Raw genomic sequence first — 26,452 nt, 5'->3', positions numbered from 1 at the left:
ACATCAGGCTTTATGCCTGTCTGAAAGGGTTGAATATACTTAGTGAAACCCACAATTGTTGGCAATGCTCTAAGGCTCCTTTGTATTTAATATATGGAGTAAATTGAAGTGCACAAAAACAGGATTTGCAAAAGCCCACACACTGAGTCACTGAAAGAACTGCATCAAAGCTGCAAGTCATGGAGAGGAGTTTTGTTAATTACTTCTAAAAAGACACATGGAGGAAGAGGTTATGCCCTCTTTTTATATGAGGTCATGCATTAAAAAAAATAATTTCTTGTTGTCCTTTAGGTCATTTAGTAGAAAGAAGAAAAGGAAAGCTACTCTGCTGCTTTGCAGAGTGGAAGAGCTATCAGATGCTGCCAGCAAGGAGAGTGCTTTTTGTGTTTGCATCTACTTGAAAGTCTGAGCTTTGTCATCACAGTAGAACACTGCAAGGGCCTGGGGCAGTTTGGGGGCCATTTCCCAAGCTGGGCACCAGCAGCACAGCACTAGGCTGCCACCTTCCAAATCCATCTGCATCCAAGCATGTGGATGAATCACTGGTATTGCTCTCAGTCAGGGGCATTTCTTGTGGAGGAAGATCATATTTAATCTGTGCCATGATAGCAGCACCAAGTTATAAGTCCTTTTTTTTCTTGGGGAACTATAAGATGCCCATATTTCAAGGAAGATTTACTTGGCCTGTTTTCAGTGCTTCAGGGAAGAAGCTATTTTGTAGTGGTGGGTTTTACCCTGCATTGCATGTGACTTTTCTTTGGTTTTCTTCTTACGCCTCCATAAACATGGTGAACTGACTTCATGCTGTTACTGCAGTTTTTTTGTCCTTCACTTGGATTTTTGAGGAAAAATCGCTTTTCAAAAAAAAAAACCAAAAAAACAAATAACCCCCAACCCTCAGAAAAGAACATCCCTGTGTCTGTAATCTAATGCCAGAATCATTTTAACTTACTGCTGGCAGGGATAACTCCACAAGAGTCTTAGGTAAAAATACTAAAATTAGCATTATAAACATGTTTCAGTCTTCTAAAATTATTTTCCAGGAGAGAGATGCTTGGTGTTCAGAATGCTAAAGAATTCAGTTTTTTATAGTGTCTTCCTATTTCTACAGTAAGCTTCCATTACTGATTTCTGCTCCTGGTTTTATGCTTGTTTTTTTACTTAAAGGAAAAAGTGCATCACCTTAGAGACACCACTATCAGAAACAGACAAGAAAATGAAAATCTGAATGGTAAGTTGTGCTTTTTCTGCCTTTAAGAACTCTGAAGCCTTGAACTTTAAGTGTAGTGCAGAGGTCTGATCCAAACCCTTTTGGATCAGGCATTGAATTTGTAATGAACATTTTCTGTATCTGACCACATTTATTTTAGCATAATCAGGCCTTCAGCAGTGTCAAGATTTCATCTCAAAGATTAACTCACTGTGAGTTAATGGGACAGAAAATTCACCAAGTCTCTGTTGCTCAGCTTTTCTGTCCAATGCCTATTTCCTACTGCATCATCAGAATTTGGGTAGATGGCTTCTTTAGAGCAATTTGCTTGATGACTTCAATATTTTATTTGTAAATCAGTCACCAATTTGCAACTTCTTGATGAACTTTCTACTGCTACAGCAGTTTTTGTGAGTATTGTGGTCATTATTTAAAACTGTACCATTAGTGATTTAAGATGCTTTTTTCCCTTTTTGGGGAAAAAGGGGATTTTTGGGGTTGTCCTGTGCAGGGCCAGGAGCTGGACTCTCTGATGATTGCAGGTGCCTTCCAGGTCAGAATATTTCTTTGTGATTGAATGTCATCTACAATAGTATAAAGCACTGCTTTTCCTGCAAATTATTTTCTCTTTTTATTACAAAAACAATCCATTAGATTATATTGGTCTTAGGTTTTTGTTTTCTGTAAACTCCAGTACATATGCTGGAAGGAAAATCAGTAGTTTATTTCACATTGGACTTAGTACCATTTGTATCTCTCTATTTAAAATTATCACCTGAATGTGCTATTTCCTTACTGCAAGGGAGAAAAATAATGCACAGTATTGCTTTCATTATGCTCTTAGACAGTGTTGTATTTGTATAAACTTGTGAGGTACTGTAACTAATTAAGGGAAATTCCTGCTGGCCCAGTGGCAGTGTTGCAGTCCAGATATTCCAGCTTTAATATCCTCTGTGGCTGGTAGGGAGGCAGTGTCCTGAGCAAAAGCCTTCACAAGGTGCTCAGAGCCTGAGGGCTTGGGATCACTGCAGCTCACGAGAACATGAGGATGACTCTTGGAAAGTATTTGTCTGTAGGGTTTCATTTTAAGGTCTCTGTAGCTGTCCTCCTTCTCCAGAATTCATTATTGAATCATAGCAGCAGAAATGTAGTATCAACACTAGAATGGGTAATTTTGTGAAATTATCCAGTAACTCAGATAATGATTGTTATATTCCCTTCTGATCCTAACCTCACTGCCCTCTGTTACACTGTCATATATCCTGTGATGCATATAAAGCAGCAGCTTTGAACTGCAGAAATACAGTGGGAAGAATCATTATGGTCTGTGTCCAACAACAGAAATCAATTATTTCAGTGCTTAAAAAAAAGGACTTCCTCTAGAACTGAAGGCACATCAATGGCAGGAGTAAACAAGGATCACAGAAGGAGGATCTCTATGTCCAGACATAAATTGCCCGGAACAAAAATGACAATCACTTTCTCTTCTCCTTTGAAGTTCCTAAGGAAAGCAGGCCAGGTAGCATTCGAGAGACATTTTGTTTCAAATGCCATTTAGTAAAGTGGTATGTGTGAATGTCAGCAGTCCTTAGATGTATTCAAAGAATACTAGTTTTTACATGCATGAACACACTCTTCCTGCTGTACCTTTATAAACATAGGCCTCCCTCTCTAAACTCCATGTTTGAAATCAGGATTTGGATAGTCTTTGTTGTAGACAGTTTTTGAAGTCTTGATTGAGGATTTAAAGAGATCACATCTGAAGTCTTTAGAAAAGGAACTTGATTTTATTTTAATGAGAAAGGAAAATATGTACTAGAAATTATTATGGAACATAATTTTTAGTTTCTTGATAAGTTTGATCTTGCTTTCACTGTAATGAAGTTATTAATGAAAGTGGGAAAGTGGCACTCAGCATCAAATGTAATAATGGAAAAATGAAATGTCTCAAAGTTCATGTCTCATTTTGTAACAGTTTAGTATAGGACTGGATAATACCCCCCAAAAAAAATCAGCTGCAAAGCAAAAGGTTCTGCCACTCTTGGGGTGAAATATCTAGAAAAATGTGTTTTAAGAACAACTACATAAGGCCTAGGCATGTAGAACGTTCATTTGTAGAAAATACAGGCAGGGATAATGCTTTAGCTCAATACTGTATAATACAGATAGGGTCTGTAGACATTGATGTTTTTCACAATGTTAGCCAACAAACCAAAACCAGCAAAAACAAATACCTTAAATAAAATTTCAGGGAAATACATAGAAGATTTGTGGACAAAAGCTCCACTTTTAAATCTGAGTAGCCCAGATTTTTCAGGGTGCATCACCAAAGTACTGAACTAGAAATAGCCTACTGCCCATGGGAAACTTACCTTTGAGCAAGACTCTTTAAACTTAGGGTAAGGCTGGAGAGCCTTGGGTTTCTGCATGTCCACTGATAGAACAAATGGCAGCAGCTGAGACAATATTTAGGCAAGGATTACTAGACATGTTTCTTTTAAAGTTTTAAAAAACAGCACAGCTTTCACATGCATCCCACGTCCTTACTTCCTAGCACATGGGAATACTTAAAAACATATGTGATGCCTACCTACACCACTGGACATTTGAATTACCTCTTGTGAATCTCATTTAGCCATTTCTGAACACAGAACTTCAAAATCTGCCTACTATTGCAGTTACATTATGGCACCTTGTGTGTCACATCCCACAGATTTAGTCATCCAGACCCTAAAAATATGCACAAGCTTGCAGAAACTATACAAGATGGTTTGAGTTGCTTGTAGTTAGCTATTCCCTCATACCTCATCTCTCTAGAACCTTGAACTTGTTTATAGGGAGGGAAGTGCCAGGTTCCTCATCAAAACTGGGAATGACTGATGCTCTGTTCTCCAGGCTTGGCGTAGCAGCAAGAACTGAGTATTAGGTGTCCCTGCTTCATTGCTAGGTAATGAGCAAGACAGAGGCCACAGAAGAAAATCTATAACTCAGCTGGACTTCAGGAGACAAATACTGCTTTAAGCATATGTTAAGCTTGATTTATTATTATTGGTGGTGGTGTTATTACAACTCTTATTATTTCAATGCCAGGACCTTCTGTAATGGTTGAAGCTAAGTCTTGGGAAAAATGTTAGATATTTTAGTAGTCCTACAATGACAAATATACCCATGGGATAAATGAGCAATTCAGTCTTTGCATCTGTTCAGTCTTGGCCTCTCTGAAAAGACTGGCAAGGTAAGTGGCCTGCTGTGGAAAGGTCAAAGCTTTTTCCACAGGCTACTCAACTGCAAGCATTTATTTCATAGCTGTTAAAAGCAGTAGGTACTGAGACTGAAAATGGCCTTCCTAGCAAGAAGAGCAATTTTACAAGCTGTTGCTGTGGACATTTCAATACTGACGTCTCCTGTAAGGTCCTGTAAGCAGCCAGATACTCCACTGCAGTAAAGACATCCTCCACAGAATTTGTTCTTCCACATTTTGATTTCCAATCTCTTTCCCATCTTGATCCACAAAACACCCAGAAGAGCACTGTGCACAAACTGGCAGGTTATTGATTACATTTGCCATCCAAAATGTCTGGCTTCATTCCCCAGCCCTCATCAGTGCCTTGTTTTTAGTCCAAGTTGTTAACAGATTGCTTATTCATCAGTTGATGCCTCTCCAGCTTGCAGGTTGTGTCTAAGGAGAGTTCCCTGAAAACTAAAAAAGCACTCCTTATTTTTGAGCACAACCACCAATTTCTGTTGTCTCTGCTAGATAACAGGAATATGAACAAATAAAGACCCTAATTTTGGCATTTGGATTCACAGGCACTAAAACTTCTTTGGTCAACTTAGCAAAGTTGAAATAGCATGAGATCCTGAAGCACGTACAAGCTTTTGTATGTTTGGACAGTGAGGAAGTCATAGAAAAGCTGCTTTTTTTCCTTCATGGCTTCAACATGACTTCTAGCCTTGAAAATACTTAATTGTTGGTAGTTTACAATAGTGTCCATTGGACTTGTGAAGGAACATCTTTAGCCTGACTTATTTCCAATTTCTTGACTTTCACATGATGCTCAAAGTTTAAATCTAGAAAATAATAAAAATCAGTTTCCTGCCTATTTGTCACTAAGTCAGGTGTTCATGAGGCAAGCTCACAGTCCCACTGCTGATAGGAGTTCACCAAGACAATGAATATCCATGTTTCTCTCACCTCTCCTAATTGCCACCAAGAGAGACCAGCCTTGCTGTTGGCAGTAAGATTTGTACAAAATCCACCTCATGTCCTTCTCCCACACAACAACTGCTTATTTCTGTGAGTGTCTCTTGCTCTCCTGCTCCCAGGGACATGTGTTGTCTTCATATTTGAAGTAAAGCACATAAAAAGTGATTCATTGTAGGAATGTGTTTTCTGAATTATTCAGCTTCAAAAGATATTTTGCACAAGCCTAACTTATTAATTTAAATTATTATTGATTGCATCTTTTTCTTCTTAGTCTACAACTAGGAACTCAACAGACAAGGAACAGCTGCCTAATTACCCAAGGTAAGAGCGGATGTACAGATGCACACACAAATGGTGTTTGTCATGGAAACAAACACTTGTGAAGGTACTGTCCATCAGAGTGCATTTGTGTAACAGGAGGATGGAAGTGCATCTCAGACAAGATAAACCATCACCATCACAGTCTGGTTTGTACTAGAGCTGCTTTTTCATCAGCTATCAACCTATTCTTGTTTAGTGCAGAGCAGATGAGAAAGCAGTGAGGCACTGAGCTCACTTGTGAGTGCAGCTGAAGAGAATTCCTGCCAGTTATTGCCACTAAGGCAGGGTAAACCTGATCAGAGTCCAGTCCTACAGCCTGATTTCACAGGCAGTATCAAACATGTTGAATAAAGCTGAAAGCTGTACATAGAACGATGTGTCCAGACTAAACACAAGACCAGAATTTTAAAGGCTTTGTTAGCTAACTTATTGTGATTCAATTTGCCTCTCCAACTTTTCCAAGCGAGAGGAGTGCAGTGTGGTACTGTTGTTATTTTTTTGGACTGGAAAATGGATTATCTTCAGTGGGGTCTCTTCTACCACCCTACTTTCATGTAAAGGAGATGGAAGTTGCTTCTCGCAAGAACTGTGTGTCCATGTCTCATTTCTGGAGCCACATGCTCACTGGAGTGCAGTGTCCACACCATAAAACAGTAGATAACTCCTCTGCTGCTTATCCTCTGAATCACTTGTTCACATCCCCCCTCTTCAAAAGTTCTCTTAAGAACAAAACAAAACAAAAAAAGTCTTATGACCTGAGCTGAAAATGGAAATCTATTGCTGTTCCTTCAAGAGGCAGCTTAACTCCTACATGGGCATTCCTAACAGGGCTGTTTCCTTGAGTGGAGATGAAGTCACCTACACTTAATGAGAAAAAAGCTTTTCATTTTAAAAGCTCTGAGGCTGGAGAAAACTATTACAAAAAATGGGTAATATCAGAGATGCTTATAAATGCCAGAATTTTAAAGTGAGATGAATCATGCAAGGGGAGAGGGAGAATTACCCCTGGGATCAGAATAGGTGATTTTTGTCACTTTAAGAAAATAATTATGTGGGAGAGAGGTGAATTAGATGTGGGAGAACTTGCAAATACAATTTATCCAGAACATTTAATAAATTCTGTTTGTGAATTATCCAAATCAAACTGCAAGGTTCTCCTCCTCTGCAAAGTATGGCCTCTTCAAAATTTTCTTGCTGTTTTCTGTCTTCAGATTGGTTCAAAGAAACCACTCCTTTTTTAAAGACTAATTTCCAGGAGATTTTTGAATGTTTGACTGTTACAAAAAATTGCAGATAAATATTCAAGATTTACCTTTCTATTGTTCATGTTTTGACTCTCCAAACAGTTGAGTTTTCAACTCCAGTGCAAAGTTCTTAGCTAACTTAGCTAAGAATCACATTTTCCTTACACAAGGTGGGAGGAGGATAAGGGAATTGATATCCAGCTGAGGGACCTGAAGGAACAGAATGGTTTTGATTCTCTCATTTCAACAAACACAGCTTGATCTTATTCTAAACAAACCTGATCAGTCTATTGAATAACAGGCATTTTTAATCATTACCTGCAGTGTGACTCTCCAGCCAGCTGCACATCAGCTTCCTCTGCTTGGCATCCCACTCGTGTTCCAGCCTCAGGCTCCAGCCCATCCTGCAGTGTCACCACCATGGGATCTTTGCTGTACTTCCAGTACCTTGGATTCTCTTGACAGGGGTCTGGAAGAAGAACAGTATCACTAAAGCAAATTAATACGGTTTCTTGTGAAGTCATCGCCGAATTTTACACTTTTTCTTTGCTTTTTCTTTTTCCAAGATGACAGCTGACAATTTATATAAAGATGTATTGCATGCTTTGGTTAATAAGTTTTGAAGGTATTTCAGTTTTTCCATTGTGCTTGATAAGTTGGTTAAAAGTAGATTTTATGCAGAAAAGAGCAAGACTGTAACAGGTTATAAAGATTATTAAGTGAAAGTAAATAAAATTTAGCTTTTACTTTTTGTTGAAACATTTTTATATTAATTCTGTATAAAAATTTGTTTTTCCTAGGAATAATTGCATTTCATCACCAGTTTAAATAATTGTACTCACATTTAAGCTAATTTCTTAAGCCAAACTATGTAAACCAGTACTAATTATCTACTAATGCATTAAGGTGATTCCAAGAATTTGGTTTACAAGGAAATTGTGTTGTGTTTAGTAAGTTGACTAAGGTAAATTACATCCAGAACAAAACTAGATTACTTTCTACTGCATTAACACAGCAACAGTAAAGGAACAAATATTCCTAATGGGTATAATGGTCTGCATTCCCATAGTATTGTTCTACAAAATTTAAGTGAGCATGTGACGATACAAGAGTATGCAAGATAACTTGCCCTATTTCATGCACAAAAACAAGAAAAAAAAAATCTCCTTAATATAAAAGCATTTTCTCCTTGACTGCATGTTAAAGTGACACCCAAATTTGGAAGAGGGGAGTGGATTTGAAGTTCAGGCCCTCAAGGGTCATATCATTTTTCCAATCTTAATAAATTATTGTGGCAAGTGAACTATTAGGAATAAAAATAAGCCAAAAAGCCAATGTTGAAAATCTTGAATCTTGAAAGCATATAGATGTAGACTAATTAAAAATCTGGTTTTTATTTTAAATGGGTTGATTAAATATTTTCAGTAAATTGTCTGTTCTCTGGGGAAAACCTGCATTTCTTTTAGAAACACTCCCAACAAATATTGCAGCTGCATTGCTATGAAGTCATAAATATTCAGTGACTGCTGTATTAGTGTGGCAACATAGCTTTGTGTACCATACAAAGCTATTTGAACCATAGCAAAAGCCCTAAAATGTGTAATGCATTCCAGAGCTGGAAATACAGTCAATGTGAGCTGAGGGCCATGAGGCTGTCAGGCTTTATAGGGGAGAAGCTGGGATGTTTTAAGACTTACCTGACTACATGGAAATGGGAATGGGGAGAATTATTTGGAAATCTAAACTAATTTAAGATATTATTTCCCCCTTAAGAGGGCCTTCTTTCTGCCCTCAAGAATATTTATATTTTTACAAACCTGGCTAGTCAGTGTATCCCCTGGCAAGCATTCCTGAGGAGGTGACATATAGATGGAAAAGAATACAAAAAATGAAAAGGTTCTTCGTGTTGGTACCTGCTGTCTTTTCTGCCATTTGTTCCTTTTTTCTGTAGCAGAAGAGAGGAAGGGACCTTTCCTGGGAGGGGGTCAGTCCTCCCAAACCTCCAGGCAGGATCTGGATGCTCTCTGTGCTGCCAAGGGAGAGGCTGTGGCCCCGTGGCTCCTGTGCTCCAGTGAGAGGGCACCTGGGCAATGCAGAGAAGTGTGGTCAATGGTAACAAACTACAAAACTGGAAATTGCCAAAAATCAAGCACAGACAGTTACATCAAGGAAGCAGTGTGGTTTTTCCTAGGGAAAAATAGAGTGTAACAATACAACAACACTTCCAAACACAGAAAGCAGAAGCCTGAGGGTAGCTCCCCTCAGGAAATAGAAGTGCACTCTGTGTGCATGTATTTGCATCTCTAATGTGACACTCCACAGTTCCCAGCCCAGAAGAGTTTAGGATTACCCATAACAAAGCAACTCCTGTTTTCTGCTTCTGCTGCTTCATCCAAGCCCTGCTCCAGGTGTCCCGAGTAGGGCAGCACCAGTGTTACAGGTTGGTTTTCTTTACAAAAAACTCTACTACAGAGTGCAGAGCAGTCTCAAGAGGGTGCAAGATAGCAATAGGGAAGACATGCAGTGTCACTTCAATGAAGAACTACTTCTGCTACACCACAGATTTGCTTGGTTCATCACTCTAGTCTCCTCTGACTCTTAATATTATAATATAGAACATCAAAAACCAAAACCAAAAAAAATACACTCCACCAAAACCCAGATCAACTCTTGCCAGTCTGCAAAGTCTTCCTGGAAAACTGTGCATTATCCATAACAATGCAATTTCTATGGTATTGAATTCCACAGTGGCTAAGCAACAAGTTGAAAACGGGGCTTTTGTTCTTTTGGGTTTTGTTTACACACACAGAATTCCCACCCACCCGTACTTTGAGGCAGCCAGCCAAGGCCCCAGAGGAGAAATTAAGAGATGGATGCCTTTTTTTTTCCTTCTCCAAAGGAAGAAGGAAAGAAGGAAGAAGCTTCATCTCAGCTTAGTTGATTTATGTTCAAACTACAAGTAAAAACATTATACTTCTGAAAAAAAAAAAAACAAAAAAAAAACACCACAAAAACCTCTGTTCCCCACCCCTCTCATAGTCAGTATTCATAGTCTGTTTTCTGCTGCAGGATTTCCATACATTTCTTCAGGGTGTGCCACTGAACTCCAGACACGTTTCTAAACAGGCATTCCAACACAAAGGAGGGCCTGAAGTTTTGCTAACCAACATGCTTCACTAGCAGGGAACATCAGCAAGTGCCTGTTAGGCACTCCATGAATGATTAAGTAAATCACAGGAGCCTGAGAGCCTACTGAGGCAAGATCCCTGTTGTAGGTTTTCTAGGATATTAGGTAAAACAGCTAAAATATTAGTTTCATTGTAAGCTAGGGGATTCAGTAGCCAGTCCATCAGCAATAACACCACTCCACACTTGAGCTGGCAATATGTATTCTATGAAATTTGAACCAGGAACTCACTGAAAAATAAATACTTTTAATGCAGTGGACATCCAAGAGAAAAAAAAATGCAGAGAGATCCACAGTGTCTGCAATTATCAGCAAGTTTGATCTGCCAGGAGCTTCATTACAGGAGAGGTTTCAGTGGGACAGCAGTGCTCAAAGATTGTCCACTTTTTGCTGAGGTAACTCTCTGTCTGTAGCCTGTCATCCATGAGGGGGTGCCATGGCCTTGCTGGATGTTCACCCTATGAAAAAATACAGCATTTCAACACCAGTGTAACATGCAGCAGACTGAAAATAAATATCAAGTCCTACCTTCATTTTACTAAAGAAGCTTTAATCCATGCAGGAATGTAAATGGGGCTGAAGACAGATTTCAGTCTTCATAGGAAACATCTACTGTGTAAGAGCAGGAGCAAAATGACAAGAGTTGTCCTGACAGTGCTGGAAGGGGAGTGAGTAACAAAGGGGAGGCAGAGTCATGGAGATTGACTGCTCATCCCCTTCATTTACTGTATCCAGCTTTCTTCCTGACAGACTTCAGAGTAATTCAGTAATACTGAAGTAAGTCATTCCAGAATAGGCCCCAAGACAAGCCATCAGCAAGCAAGGTGGAGGAGCATACTCAGTTACTCTAGATACACTGGGATGCAGTAGCTGAAATTAAGAACTGCATCGAGAGATCAGGGAAAAGTTTAATGGAGGCAGAAAGTGGTCCCAGGGAAGCAGCAGTCAGTTTATGCCAGACTCCTAGTACAAGAAATCATAATACCTATACCAAGAGCACTGTCAATTCTCAAAATAATTTTAAAGGCTTGGATCAGCCTCTTCTTATAGAAGAAAAAAAAAAAAGAAAACAACCAAAAGAAACAAACCCCCCAAAAAACCCCAGGAATAAAGTACTCAGGTCTCAGCTCACTTCTGCAAGGATCCTCCATACAAACAGACAGTAGGAGTTCCACAGAGGTGAAGAATCCATTGAGGCTGCCCAACACTGTAAAAAATACACACATAAGTTGCAATTGTTTGCAGATGCAAGTGACATACAATACTAAAATGCTCACCAGAAAAAGTTTATTGCTACTACCTATACAGAGAATTCACCTAGTCTGGTTAAAAAAAAAATACAAAAAGCATCATTTTTAATCAGTTAGCATTAAATTTCATCAATTGTAATGCTAAAATACCTCATTAAGAATCTGTGGTTTCAGTCCTGGCAGAAGAGAGGCCAAAATATTTCACCTCAGGGCACTAACCTATGAGGTTTGGTTGGGTTGAACAATTCTTCAGAAAGTAACTCTGGATCCAGTGCATTTCAATGCAAGATATGCAGGTCTAACAATTAAGTGAAGGACTTTTTCCTAGCATAGATTTGGGTAGTTCTGTCATCTCCTCTGGTCTTGCAATACCTTCCTTTGCTAGATTAAGTGCTGTTATCAGAAGTCTTTTCATACAAAGATATTTACAGATAAAGAAAAAATCTCCAAACTTAAATGGAAATCACAAAGCAGACTTGTTAAACTTTGCTGTAGTTTTTGAGGTTATCATGAGCCCTGCAAGGCATGGGCTGGCACATACCATTGCTGTTTATTACACCACAATAACACCCACGGTCTGGAGATGATGATCCCACAGACAATAAAAATTATACACAGCTTAGATTTCAGGCACACTCAGTAAAGAAAAGTCAGACACCACAAGGTAGCAATACGTAAATGAACATACAGCTTACAGCAGGCGACCTCATTCCTCTCAATTTTCCATGTTAGTAGGTTTATCTGTCCTTTTCCACCCAAATCTGGTATCTGACTAGGCATCAAAATCTAGACAAAAACCTAGACACCAAATGCCAGCAGCTGCCAGCCACCAAACTGAGCCGACATCCACTGTCATTCTCCCAAGTCATAGTTCTGGCTCACAGCACACAAGTATGGAGAGACAAAGGAGAGGGAGATTGGGAAAGGATTAGGCAAGGGGTTCATTGCATCATTAGCACAAGAGGGAAACCTTCATTTAAGTTAAAAACTCCATCACCGACAATTCCAGAACATATATTAGTTTTCTATTTTAGGGTGGATTCAGTGAATCAATAACCACAGGAAGCAACAAATGAACTTCCTGATGCTGTCTCTACTATCAATTACTCTTTGGAGCCAAGCAAGCTTCCTCAATTAAAAAAAAAGAATTCAACTGTTTCCAGCCCTTACACACTAAAAACTTTGGGATTCATATTACTGCACAAATGGCACATAGGTACCACAAACTGCAGTGTCTATTTTATCTTGCACTATTTCCACTGCCTTCATGTTCAAGAGTTTCAATCTCACTTAATGGATCAGGCCCAACAGTGAAAGAAATGCTCTGGTAAGGAAGAGTGACCAAAAAGTGATGAGACCAAAACAAGTGAGAAAATTCTACTCAGTTCTACAGAGGATTCTTCTCTTCTTAATCCATCAAATGAGTTTTAAGTTGCCTTTATGCCATACCTGACTTGCCTTAGTTTATTAAGAAGAGGCTAAAATCACCCTAACTCCTGTGAGAAAAGACTGAAGTATTTTTATCTCTCAGTATCAGACACCTGTGGTAATTCCAGAAACAAGAGAAAGAAAGAAGTGGCAGAATTCCTCTGCTCTGATAATTTCATTGCCTTTTGAGCATTGTCACATCATGTCTTATTTTGTCCTGCCTATCTAAAATAGGATTTTACAAGATGTGAGCACACTGTAAAAGGAGTCCTGGGGAAAGATACATTATAACACTTCTCAGGCAAGATTTTTTTTCTGGATGCTTTTTGTTAATATTTCCCACTACGTGAGCTTGAGCACTGAACTCAATTGCCATCACACAGTATGTGTTTCCTCCATTTTCATGGGTTTGGTTGTTTGGCTCAAGTGTCATTAACCAGATATTGCATTCTATTTCTGACTGGTGAACTGAAAACAGTTCTTATTTCTTTTACCAGTTTTACATATTTGATGTCAGACTTGTAATTGTATGCCTTGCAAGATAAACAAAACTACACACTAGAAGCATTTCAGAATAAAAATAAATAAATAAAGAACTGCTTGCAAAATTAAGCTGAGATCAGGATACCAACAAAATCAACTCTCCAGAGCATGGGTCAGCTTCCCAAAAGTCTTTGAGAAAGCTACACTTCTTCTGGTGCTTGTAACAGAGTTTCTTCCTACAGCCCAGTGCTGTTTGCAAAGTAAATTCTGCATAAAACACAATTTTGCCTTGTAAAAGTCAGAGTTTTTATGATACTGCTGAAGAAAAGCAGAAATTTAACCTGCACAGCCTCTCTGATCAATGTCCAACTGGAGTCAAAGCAAAGTTCTAGCAAATCCTGTATTATTATAGCAAGCTCCACTTCTCCAAGCTAATTCAAACAGCCCCTTTATGTTTCAGCAAAATATTGGAAAAAATGGTAGTGGTGTTCCCAAAGAAGACATGACTCGAATGGCATGTGTAAGAATGTGAGCATATTCTGTGATGCCAACAACAGGGTGCAAAGAAACTGTTTTACCACAGGGAGGAGACTGGTTTAGTTCACTTATAAGGTTATTAACTCTAAGGTTAGAGAGTAACCCCAATGAAGAGTTCAAGATGCCTGTTTTAACAACAAGAAGGCGTTTGAGATATCACACCATTCATTTTCCACAGAATACCAAATTAACATAAACCAAAATCAAAGTGAATGAGATTAGATAGGGCTGGAACAAGTTCTGCACTACAGGAAAGCATGTAAGTCCCCTGGTTCAAAGGAAGTCACACAATAATAATGTTTGTTTCTCTCCTGCTCAACCTCGTTTGAGCACTTACTGCATCTGCAGGAGCAGCTGAGCCTAGCACACCCTGCTCCCTCGATTCCCTCCCATCTCAGTTTGCTCTCTGCCTTGAGGAAGAAAAGCTGAGATATATCCGCCCACACATTTCTTACATCTCCCTTCTGCTTGGTTTCCTTCCCAGAAGGCCAAAAAGGACATTCTTCTTCTCCATGGCATGCCAGCCAACACTTCTGCAGCCACACAGATATTTCCTTTTGTATTCTTCCTTAAACTTCTGTGAGCCAGCTACAGCCAAACCACAACATAGCCCAGAGAGAAACCAGCTCAATGGTGGGAAACACTCTTATTTCTCCCCTGAATAAGTCACAGATAGCATCAAACTGAACAGACTAATGAAACATCCACATGTCTGTTTTGCTTCGCTGACCTAATCTATTTGCTAAACACTTTGGGTTTTAGCATATCAGAAAATCCCATAGTCAATTGCTTGCTCAGTCTCACACAGCCAAGCTCTCCTTATCTAGCAGCTTTCCATGGAGCATTAAGTTAAGCAAGACTCCCTGCACTCACCACAGAAGCTGCAGTTTATTTATTCAGGAAATTTAAGTACATTTTTAAGAACACTGGCAACCAGGGCATTTTTCCTATTCCTAAAGGGACCATAGAATCAAAAGTACATGCAAGACAAAACCACATTGTATTCCAACAGCTGGGGGAAAAAAGACCCCTCCATCCTCTTCTTGCTTGTATACCTCATAGTAAAGAGCATATTAAAGGTGATGGGTAAGATGATTCCAAGCCTTCTCTTTTCACCCACAGCTTTTGCTGTCTTTGCCTCTGTTCAATCATTCATTCATGCTCCCTCAGCCACTCACCCACTTGTCCTTGCTGACAGCCCAGCTGCACACACACATTCCCAATTACAGGAATAGCTTCTGTGTTCCAGTGCTGACAGAAAAAGAGAAGCAATGGAGGGAGAAGGCTCTGAAAGGCTTCAAGATGGACCATCCCAGGTTTGCAGCACACACACAAGTAATGCGCCAGGGTTCAAGCTCGCTCTTGTAAAGCCACTGAAGCAGCCTCCAGGGGACTATTTGCAAGATCAAATTGTTGCTGATTTTAGATCCAGAGGCAGCACTGTAAACCATCAAACACGGAAAGTGGTGTTTTCAAAGGAACTAAAGGCAGCTGAACTTGAAGAAGTCAGCCTTAATAGCCACAGAAAAGGCATCTCCCTGTTACAGTTCCTCAGCTGGAGGCAACCCTACTCATCTTGTCCCTGGGCACTACTGAAAACATTCTTTCCCCACCCTCTTGACACCCACCCCTGAGATATTTGTATGCATTCATAAGATCCCCTGAACAAACCCAGCACCCTCAGGCCTCCCTCATAAGAGATGTTCCTGTCATGTGATGCTTCAAATTATAATCAGTCCTGTGCTGCCTCACAAACAGAGTCATTACTGAAGAAATTCAATACAACAAAAATTTAGGAGAGAAAGCATTCGTCTTCTACAGACACCATTAGAACTGTGACGCCCAGGCAAATCAGGCCTACTCTTTTCTGTCTCATGTTTTTTTAGCAGCATTTTTCTCCTTTTCCCTCAGGGTTCAAGGCAAGCCTCAAGACAGTACAGTTGTGCCTCACACAGCAAAGAATCCAGCCCACCCACAAAAACAGTCCTGCAAGGAGTATTTCATGTTCTCAGAGACCCTCCTGATGAACTGAGCATCACACACACCACGATGTATGCAATAGCAAAGGAAAGACATGATGGGGCACAGACAAGGAGCGTAATAGCAGGAATAGCATAATTCCCGTACTTTATCTTCATTATTTGACAGTTCACAATCTCTTCAGGATGAAACCCACAATCTTATCAGCTGATGTGCTCAGCTGATTGCAGTGACACACACTCCATGAAATTCTCCAGCAACCAAAGTGTAATAGGCCTCATTGCTGTGACAGATTGAAAGTGCCATTTTAAATCTATTTGATTTTCTCAGTAGATACGGGCTTCTGATGAAGCATTTTGTCTCAGTGTAGCACAAGGGAGGGGTTACAACCCAGCTAGATAACCAGCAGTGAACACAAGAGATTGTATAGCAACATGATATGCAAAGCATGGAAGAATAATGATCAAATGAAGGCTTTCAAGCCTGAATAAATGAAACCAAGTTTCTGAATTATACAGAGCATTAAATAAGTATGCCAATTTCAAATGTGGTGACTACCTGCTAGGACTACATTACAACATTTACTCTCACTTTTAAAGAAATGAGGAGGGAAGAGAAGAATGATGCTGTTGCTGGTCAAGCCCCAGCTAAGATTTAGGCAGCAGGGTGCATTATCTGAGCACAGCAGCAACTGCATGTAGTTTAATTCTATTCTGGGCTTGCAAGATGCCACCTGGATTTTTTGCAGGGGGGACCACAATCAGTGTGGCTGCCACCACACTGCCACAGGTGCACGCGTAGAACACCTTGGAAGATTTTGTCCCTGAGAGTAGAGCTCTCACAAGGACTGAGAATGCTAAACTCAGAGACCCACCCCAAATTCCAGCACTGCACTTGAAGCTCAGTGGACATGTCTGCCCTCTAACTTGAGTGTTTTGGCATCACAGCAGCAATTCCAGCCCTCTAAGGCATTGAACTCCTGCTGTACTGAAGGAAGGACTAAACACCCAAAGTTCAAATCTTCATTTTACGATTATTCTACCTTTAATTTTTTACTAGTTGCTAGAATGTGTGGCACCTTTTCAGCTCAACAGCTGGCTGTTTTGCAAGGATCACAGAATAAGTTGAGTTGGAAGGGACCCACAAGGATCATCAAGCCCAGCTCCTTGCCCCGCACAGCACCATCCCTGAGAATCACACCATGTGCCTGAGAGCATTGTCCAAACACTTCCTGAATTCTGTCAAGTGTGGTTCTGTGACCACTGCCCTGGGGAGCTGTTCCAATGCCCAGTCACCCTCTGGGTGAAGAACCTTTTCCTGATATCCAACCTAAACCTCCCCTGACACAACTCTCATGTATCCTGTCACTGAGGACCACAGAGAACAGATCAGTATCTGCCTCTCCAGTTCCCCTCATGAGGATGTTGAAGATCACAAGGTCTCCCCTCAGTCTCCTCCAGGCTGAACAAGCCAAGTGACCTCAGCCTCTCCTCACATGGCTTCCCCTCCAGAAGCTTCACCATGCTCGTGGCCCTTCTTTGGATGCTCTCTAAAGTTTAGCCTTTTTTTGTATTGTGACACCCAAAACTGCACACAGTATTTGAACAGAGGCCATTCCAGGGCAGAGCAGGGTGAGACAATCCCATCCCTCACCCAGTTGGAGATGCTGTGCCTGATCCTGCCCAGGACACAGGTGGCCCTCCTGGCTGGAGGGCTAAATTCGTATTACCCACATCCACTTCAAGCTACCTGGAGTTTAATTTTTCATTATGAAAGGCATCTAGCAAATATAAAGTATTTCTGAGAAGCAGCAGGGGAGGCTAGTAATGGGGAGAACACTCTTCAGATGATTTAAGATATTTAAATAAATGAAGCTTAAAAGCCATTCATTTTGAAACTACCCTTGCCAGTGATTAACATGTTGTAACAACTCAGCCTGGTGTTAATCTCTATAGGCAGACAAAGAAACATTAGCCTAGACTGTTTGTTCACAATTTTTAAACTGAAATTTCATAAGATACTTTGGGATGCAGTAACGTCTAGAGGACCCCTGTAAATTATTTTTTTCCAAATATCTACCACCTAAGAAGAGAGGGCTTCAAATTAGTACCTTGCATTAGACGAAACAGCTTCTCATTATGTTCACTGCAAAATGTCAATTAACAGAGAAACATCAGCAGCTGTGTTAGAAAGTTATTTTATAAAAAATCATTTTGTCAGAGGCACCCTTTGCGTTCTCTCCCCTAAACTCACAGAACTGCATTTCAGTAAAACCAGAAGAGTCTTGCCTCACCAGAGGAGCCTGTGCTTTTGAAGGCCATGCTGTATCAAGATAATTCAGACATATGCAAGGTTCAGGCAGGAGCTTGGGAGGAGAGGAGGGACGAGAGAGTTTGAAATTTTGGGGGTTTTAAAGCACTAACATATGAGGAAGTGGAGTGCTTCAGCAATGGGAGCAAACAATGGATGATGCAAGAAGATCTCCCAGTCTTAAGGGCGGTAAACTAAAGCCCCAAAAACACTTAAATTATAAAGAAATGGAGAAGTCTTAACTCAGCAGATATAGCTGCACTTGTCAGTCCCAACACTAGATGTGAAAGCATAATTTATGATTAACATTTCAGCTGATACATTCTTTGTTAGTCTCAGTATTCATCCAGATAATATATCTGCTCAACACGCTCTTGTAATTTTGGCAAATTGGTTTTGATCAATGGCATTCTTGCTAACAGCCCACTTCTTAATTGGTATTGCAGCATAGCTTCAGCTTCTTGTCAGCCTTGGGATGGAGAGTCCCTTCAGTTACAGCTCTTGTCCAAAGTGCTCCCAATTCCTGCCTCGAATGCTAAATGAAGTTGCCTGCTGGTCCAGGTCCCATCTGCAGAGAGTGTGGCTAACATACATTTAACTCATCACCCCATAGGCATGGGCAGAGCTATCTAGGCTGTGTGGGGCAGCCTAGGAGTGCTGGTTCCAGAGACCCAACAAGCTCATCTAACTTCTGACCAACACTGAGGTGTGATGTGTTGATAAACCAAGTCACACAGTAAGCCTGGAATGAAGATCCTGACAAGCTCCAGGGCTGAAGTGACAAGGCAACAAGATGCCAGGCTGAGTTCACATTCTCATCATCAGGTGCATTTTTGTTACCAGTCTGAGTAAACCACACATTCTCCAGGAGCTTGGATGAGTAACTTGGAAGAAATACTCGGCAATCAATTTAAGTATATCAATGAGAAGGTCTGCTGAATCTGCAATTCTTCTAAAACATCAACAAAAATCTTACGCTGAAGTAAGAAAATGATGGAGGATAAAGCTGAAAATACATTGTTATTTATAGAAAAAAAATAGCTGTTTCCTCTTTGGACAACATGGTTGAAACTACCTCCACATACTCAGTCTTAAAAATCTATTGTTCTTTTCCATATCTTTCATGTGCAAAGGACTTGTATGATGAGCAGTTGTGAAAGACTGGGAAGGGTTTGCTACTCTTAAAATCAGAAAGTCAAGTAAGAAAGAATAACACCAGAATAAACCTAAAGATACAAAAACTGTTAACTTGACATGCCTATAACCTATAACTTCAAAATATAGAAGAGTGAACCCAAAAGGCAAGCTTGATGGAAAACAAATACGTATAAATTAGTCACTGCAAGTGTTGCTAAAAATACAGCTGATTCCAGGAATTCATCAATTTGAAAGCATACTTGACATGCAAACATAATAGGAATTACACATTCATAAACATACCTCAAGACATGCCTCAGTCACTGGACTTGGGGAAAAAAAAAATCATCTCTAATGAATGTTTATACCTATTTGCATCACAGTTCTTATGTTCCTGTCTATTCTTCACAGCAACCATCGGATCAGCCTATGGTTATTCTCCCCTCCTCAAAGAATGCTAATCCCCAGCTATCAGTAGGAAAAAGCCACTTATCTCAGTAACAAGGGCTGCTGTACTCTGCTCTCATTTTAGTCTGGAACCAGATATATACAAGAAAACAACTATAAGGAAGGAATTCCAAATAGTTTAAATACAACCACAGGATTATTTATGATGTACATGATCTTCCAGCCCGATTTCTCTAAGAGAGGGGAAACAGCATTTGTAGATTAAAGTAAAATTAGAAAGAATGAAAGAAGAAAGGAACAAATGAGTACTACAAGACCTAGTACCAAATGCAAACATTCAGATGCTGTTTTGAAATCCACTGTAAGGTCAGGAGTAGCAAGTGGCTTTGCTACCAGGTATCAGTGCTGGGAGAGGCATCCTGAAAACAGCAGGAGCTTTAGCTCTCCTCCAGCCCCTGCTGAATCAGGAAAAGGAAGCCAGCACTGCAGTCGCCGTGATTCACAGAGGGCTCCAGGATGCCCCACTCCACGCTTTGGAAAGAATGGATCAGCTCCTCATCTCTCAGCAATAATCAAAGCAACTTAAGGGAAGCCAAAGAAAAGGCTTAGCAGAGCAGCACAAGCAGATCCCATTCAAAGAAAATGCCGATTTGCAAGGCTGCCTGCCCATTGCGCCAAGTGCTTTATTGGTCAGAATATGCCTACGTTGGAATTTCTTTGCCATTTAATTTTATGGGTCATGCCCCAGGAGAAAACAGAATCAGAAAATTATTGCAGTGAATTAATTACAAGTTACAAGGAGTACCAGTTAAGTATTAAGGCTTTAGTTTCTTTTGACTTTATGCATTTCTTGAGCAATGCACTCACACTCAGCCCTTCCTGCCTGTTCTGTAGCATTAGAAGCTCTTGTGAGGCTGTGCTCATGCCACATGTCCCTTAGAGCTACACAAGTTTGGAAAAGGAATATTTACTGTCTGATAAAAAGCCCCACGGTTGTGGTTGACAGATGTTCTTTTTGTTTTGACGTGCTTCATCTAGATCCCTCTTCCTCCTAAAATTTAAAACTGGTTTAAAACTAAAACAAAAGGAAACATCATATTGTTTTCACCTCAAGAATAAAAGAAAGCTCCAAATATCTGTTCTTTATGAAAAAAAACTGTCATTTTTCTCCCTTCAAACTGCTATTACAGCTTTACTATGATTTGGGTATTTAATGATCATGCTTAAGGATACATACACAAGAAGTTGACTAATCTTCTAAATAATCCATTCCACATTGGATAGCACCTGGTTTGTGTAATTTATTGCAACAGGGAGGCATTGAAGAAATTCACTGTTTTATTCTACATCTCCAAATCATGCTTGCTTTGCCAAGAGGCCAATAAAATCCTCAACAGAAAGTTAGGACAGATTAGTAAAACTTACCCTCTTTATAATAGAGAATCTGGCAGCTTATGCACAGAAATGCTACACTGCTTGTGTAAAAGTGCTTTCAATAAGAGTTGCTGTGATTCATACCCATATTAACACAAGTGTTTTTTTTTAAATTATGCAATATATATACAAAAGTGCAGTTCTGCTCATATCATTTTTTTCATGCAAAAATATTTAACTATCCCATCCCCAAACTCTTAATTTTTTGTTTCTTTCATTGAGCTTTTCCAACTAGATTAGTCTTGGCATACCTGCAAGCTCTGCTTTTTCATTTCAAGCTGGATGTTACATTTGTTATTCCTATGTTACAGCAACACAATATTGCAAACTTGCTTTTCTTTTAAAAGAATCTGTCAAGCACCAGTCAGTGCACACATAGAAGTGTTTAACTGGAGCCTAATACCAATTGTCCCCATCTTACACTTGGAATATTAATTTGTAGTTGTGCAGACTGGCATGAAAACATGGCTGTTTAATTTTACCGTTGTATATGAACAGGAAGTCATTGCTCCTTTATTTTTTTAAATGAAGATGACAAGTTGGAGGCATCTGCCTAATTACACTGGTAATTATCTATTTTGGCATAGGGACAAGCTTGTAAGAACATGGTCCTACCTGATTTTATCTGGTTTAGAGGTTGCTTTTTTACCTGAGCAAATGACGAAAGTCTCAGCGTCATCCTGCAAGTGATGTAAGTGCTCAACAAAGCCCAGCCATTTTTACCATGCAAGGGTTACTGCTGGGATCAGACTCCACTAAACAGAGCTGCACTTCCAGATCCCGACTGCCAATGCTTAAAGCAGTTTACAAGGGAGAAGGGAAGTGTTATCTCTGTATTCACACAGCTGCTTTCAGGGAAAGGTAACATGAGAACACTGCACTTATTTACATTAAACAGAACACAGACTGCGTCTGCAAATGTAGATGCAAACTCTCACAAAATATGACAAGTTTCATTAGTTACTTAGGCTTAAGTTCATTTTCAATACATATTTAATTTTGCTACTAGTTGTCTTATTTTCTTTCACCTCACAGTAAGAAGTAAGATCACAGCAGGTTTAAAATCAGGCATACCTCATGTCCCATTAGGAGAAATGTCAAAATCTCCATGCTGGAAGAATAACTGACAGCAAATTTTATTCAATATAAAAAATCCATGTCTGGAAAACAGAAAAATGCCTGTACTGTATGAATATGCCTGAATATTGTTCAAGATCATAGCCTGCAGACCAGAGTGCAAGCTATCTCTCTTTTAGACTCACAGCCCCTCAGCCAAAGCCATGGCACTTGATCTGTGCCAGCTCTTACCTAGCAGCAGCTGAGGAACAAGTGATCTTTCATTTGCCAAGCAGTAAAACCCACACAGAATAATTACCCAGCAACAGCCAACATGCTGTAAATCAAAAGTTGTTGCGGAGCCACCCACTCAGAGGCAGAAAATTTTCTGATTGTGTTTCAGAGATCTAGACTAGTCTGAATTTGGAGGAGACCACATGATGGTACAAGCACAGGTCTCAAAGAATGTGCCTTCTCCCTGCTTGCTAGGCACCCTGAATGAGTAGGAAGTTGGAATGAATGGTCTTAAATGATATTAAATCCCATTGCTCTTAGAAGCTCCCAGGTATTTAAGAATAATGTTGAGTTCTCGAGCAAACAAGTTTTCCCTTCTCCCCTTATGGTTTTCCGAGCCTGTCTGCACTAGTGACAACAGAAAACACTGGAAAGGAGTAGGAAAGAGCTGGGAGAAATAATGGTAGACACAGTGGAAAGGGGATGCCACAGGCCAAGGCAGTTCCTAGGCAAGTGCTCTTTTCCAGGATCTCCATTTCCACGTGAGCTTATTGCACTAAGGCCACTGAAAACAGAAGTATCCCATAAAACTAGAACCCTGTTATCGACACAACTCTGCTGCAAGGTTGTCACAGAACAAGCCTTATTCCACAATCTACTCTAAGCAACATGAGCAATTTTTAGTATCCTTTCAAAAAGTGTGGCCATTTAGATGCTTTGGAAAAGTAACTAAACTCACATGGATGGCCCCAATAGTGTGAGAAAATAGCCAATTCCCCAGTGGCATGTCACTTGGGATAGGTTCAGCACAGGATAGTCAGTTTGCTCGTTGCTGTCCACATCCATCCCAGGGAAGAGCATGTCTGGGGTGACACTCGCCCCCAGCCCTCCCCACACTGAAGTACAAGTTATGGGATGCAGCAAGTTATACCTGGCTTTTAACAAGGACTTGTTAAGGCAGAGTCCCCATGCCAAACTTTCTTATCACTTGATAAAGTGTGTTCAGATCACTTAGAAATTGGAGAGGTGAATTGAGAGGTACTTCCTATTTACAATTTAAAGAGACTCTATCACCACAAGGTCTAAGTCATCCCAGGCAGGCATAGCAAGGTGACCACTGAATCCATTCCTGTGGTGGTCAAAATTTCTAAATGTCTCTGATATGAACAACACAGAGGCCATGGCTGCCATAAAAAGCCATATTAGTTTGTTCAACAGTCTTCATATAAAGTTTCCAAAAAAGATGGAAGACAATTTCCTTCCAGAAGTTGGCCATCACCTCTTCACTCTGATCTGTACAACAGAACTTGTCCATCTTAATAAAGGAAGTAAACCCATAACTGAGAGTAAACTAAAGTCTTCAACAACTCCTTTATATTTTTTCCAGGGAATGGCTTCACTTTGGTGTTTAAAAACTACCTGTGACTGAAAATGCCACTGTTTCCAGATAAACCAGTGTTATTTTTTAGAGATTAATTAACCTTCAGTAATGAAACTGAATTCACTGACACTGCTCTTCAATGGGCCAAATTATTCCAAAAATTCATCTGTCTGTAACAAGCACTGACTAATGCCCTCTCAGTACAAAACACAAGCTAACTTGCAACAGATGTTACTTTAAAATCTCTCCTAAATGTGGCCAACTCAAGAATATTCAGATCAATGCACAGCATATGCAAGCTCAGGGTGCTGATATGCTCAGCCCTTTCTACAGTTTCAGCTTGGTATCACACATGTCGTGCACATTCACCCCAGAGTTTTTATCCATTAAAATCATAAAGGGCATTTCTCCTTGCATTTACTATTTAATTGGCCAAATTTCTACAAGCGTATGAAAAAAGTTAATAGACTACACCAGATTTAAACAAAACTAATCAAGATGGTTTGGGGTCACTTAACCAGGACAACTATTTGCACAGTTAGTATTGCTTTTAAGAGCAATTGTTCCATATTTCTCTTAAGAGTAATAAATTACAAGGTTCTTTCCTTGCCTTTGCAATCCAATTTCTTATTTTATCTCTTGACTTTTATTCTCTCTCCCACATGTTCCTCCCTTAATTACAGCTTCAAACATTAGAGATAAAAACTGTCACAATGAATCAGATGGTTAGTCCATGAGGTGTGATATTCTATTTAATACTGATGTCAGACTGGCAGATCACTTGGAAACAATACTGCACTGCAAGTCAGCTGAAGAGAAATTCTCATAAGCTTTTTCAATAGTCAGTTCCTTCAGTTGATTCCATAGAGGATTTAACCAATGCAAACCACAGGAAGGCCAAAGATATGGCCTGCAGCAGTTGCAATGCTTGGATTTCAAATATTTGTCATTTCCTATAGGAAAGACACAGCAACTGGGTCTGCAGAACATGTTTATACACAAAATTCAGCTTTCTACCAAGGCAAGGTCTGTCCCCTGTAGCATACTATTCTGTATGCTCAAGAAAAAAACTAGAAAAATAATTAAATTTATGCATCTGTCCTACCAGAAAGTGTTAATCTCTTGAGAGTCACATTTACACCATCTCCTCAACTATCTGCTTTTCAAGCAACAATGCCTCCTAACATTTCTGGGGTGTGAGAAGCTAAGCAGCAGAGTTAAGGTAACCTAAAGGTCAGCAAGTTCTGCCTGAAGTCACAAATAGTGCCAAGTTTGATTTAATCTTAGGCTGAAAAAGCTTCCCAATTCCAAGTTTGCAAGCTTTGAGTTAGAGTAACTCTGGCCAGAAACTTCAGTTTAAATCTATTTCAGTGTTAACCGGTTTAAATAGCTTCCCCCAAAGATTCACGGAGCTAAGAGTTCTCAGATTGGTCCCTGATGTGTTCCATGAAGGAACAAGGGTAATGGCAGTGCAGAACTACAGCCCGTGTAATTGGCTCTACAGTAACTCTCCCTTCAGTTTATGACTTCATGTAACTGGGTATTCTATATATTTTTTGAAAGGTAAATGCACATGTGAGAAACTTAACGTGAATAAGAGAACAAAGACAGAGATAAGAACTCCCATGGAGATGCAGTTAAGACAAATACTGAGTCTCACAGTTCATAATTCGGCACCCTCTCCTAAATATGCTGTTGGATATTCAGTGTGATGTCTCGAGAAGGTTTCAGATAAATTAGGCCTTCGTGCAGCAGGGAGAGCACCTGCAATCAGCAAGATGCTTCTACTCACCTCCATGAGAGCAAAGTGAATTTTGAATAAGCTTTCTTGTTTATCATACATATACACACTATTTACTTATTTAAAAGACGGTTCTCTCCTTCCTGCCTCAGTGGGTACTCAGCATTTGCTGTGCTCCTTTAATACATTTGGAATATTTGAAGTATGAATCAGAAGGTAATACTGCACATAGTGTTCTGTTACGTATTTTATGATAGATTACACTCATTAAACCTGTGATTACTGCTTGTATTTATTGTGTTCCAAGAAGGGATTACAAAACCAGTCCTACAGACCTACTAGAAGGCTTAATTGCACATTTGCTGTACTTGCACCAGAAATTAAAAAGCAGAAAGTTACATTCTTTAGGCAAAATTAAAGTTTGCCCACACATACATAATTTCTTTCTTCTAGTTGCTGGATTTCCCCATACCTTATTGTAGAGTCCTGACATATAAAAGGCTCTATCTCTATACTCTATGTGATGCTTTAGGGATTAGAGAAGAAGAAATAAATGCAGTTGCACAAAAGCTTAAAATTATTCACAGCAGTAATAGTCACCGGTAGTGGTACCTTTACTTATTAGTCTTTTTTCATTTATTGATAGATTTGAGCTCAAAGTCCAATTGGGTATTTCTCCTAAGTTTTCAAAGTGTTGCATGAAATTATTTGGCTCCAATTAAACAAAGAAAGTAAAACTGCTTGTTATCATATGAAAAACTTAAAGGTCTTGGCAGCATGGGGTTTGGAGAAAAGAATGAGAGCAGAAATACATTATTAAAAAACTACACCAAACCCAACGTTTTCTCCAGGAGCTGACAAAATGCATCTCTTACATGTCAGTAAGGTTCAGGCATTGTCAGAT

The 26,452-nt window shown here is 39.8% G+C and overlaps 2 protein-coding genes across 4 annotated transcripts in view; one reads left to right on the top strand and one right to left on the bottom strand.

Annotated features, from left to right (window-relative positions):
- The window catches only part of BANK1 (B cell scaffold protein with ankyrin repeats 1), a 123,424-nt gene extending 115,013 nt beyond the window's left edge, over window positions 1-8,411 (top strand). For both annotated transcript variants that reach the window (XR_015803325.1, XM_014875240.2), the window contains exons 13-15: window positions 1,168-1,231; window positions 5,689-5,738; window positions 7,307-8,411. Coding sequence is in view for 1 of the 2 variants with exons in the window: in XM_014875240.2 (XP_014730726.2) it covers window positions 1,168-1,231; window positions 5,689-5,699 (75 nt within the window). In the remaining variant the exon portion in view is untranslated. The remainder of the gene's footprint in view (window positions 1-1,167; window positions 1,232-5,688; window positions 5,739-7,306) is intronic.
- The window catches only part of LOC148224016 (uncharacterized), a 57,736-nt gene extending 46,359 nt beyond the window's left edge, over window positions 1-11,377 (bottom strand). Inside the window, exons 1-4 of one of the 2 annotated variants that reach the window (XM_088163951.1) lie at window positions 11,302-11,377; window positions 10,401-10,627; window positions 8,896-9,065; window positions 7,301-7,451 (exon numbers count right to left, since the gene is read on the bottom strand). In XM_088163951.1, the coding sequence (XP_088020077.1) occupies window positions 7,301-7,451; window positions 8,896-9,065; window positions 10,401-10,432 (353 nt within the window). In that variant the 5' untranslated portion in view covers window positions 10,433-10,627; window positions 11,302-11,377. Of the gene's footprint in view, window positions 1-4,759; window positions 4,911-7,300; window positions 7,452-8,895; window positions 9,066-10,400; window positions 10,628-11,301 lie in introns of those variants that run through there. The other variant, XM_088163952.1, reaches the window with a different exon arrangement.
- Between the last annotated feature and the right edge of the window lie 15,075 nt (window positions 11,378-26,452).

Source organism: Sturnus vulgaris, chromosome 4 (assembly GCF_052056855.1).
Source record: "Sturnus vulgaris isolate bStuVul1 chromosome 4, bStuVul1.hap1, whole genome shotgun sequence".
NCBI lineage: Eukaryota > Metazoa > Chordata > Aves > Passeriformes > Sturnidae > Sturnus > Sturnus vulgaris.
This window is presented reverse-complemented; position numbering and strand designations above follow the sequence as displayed.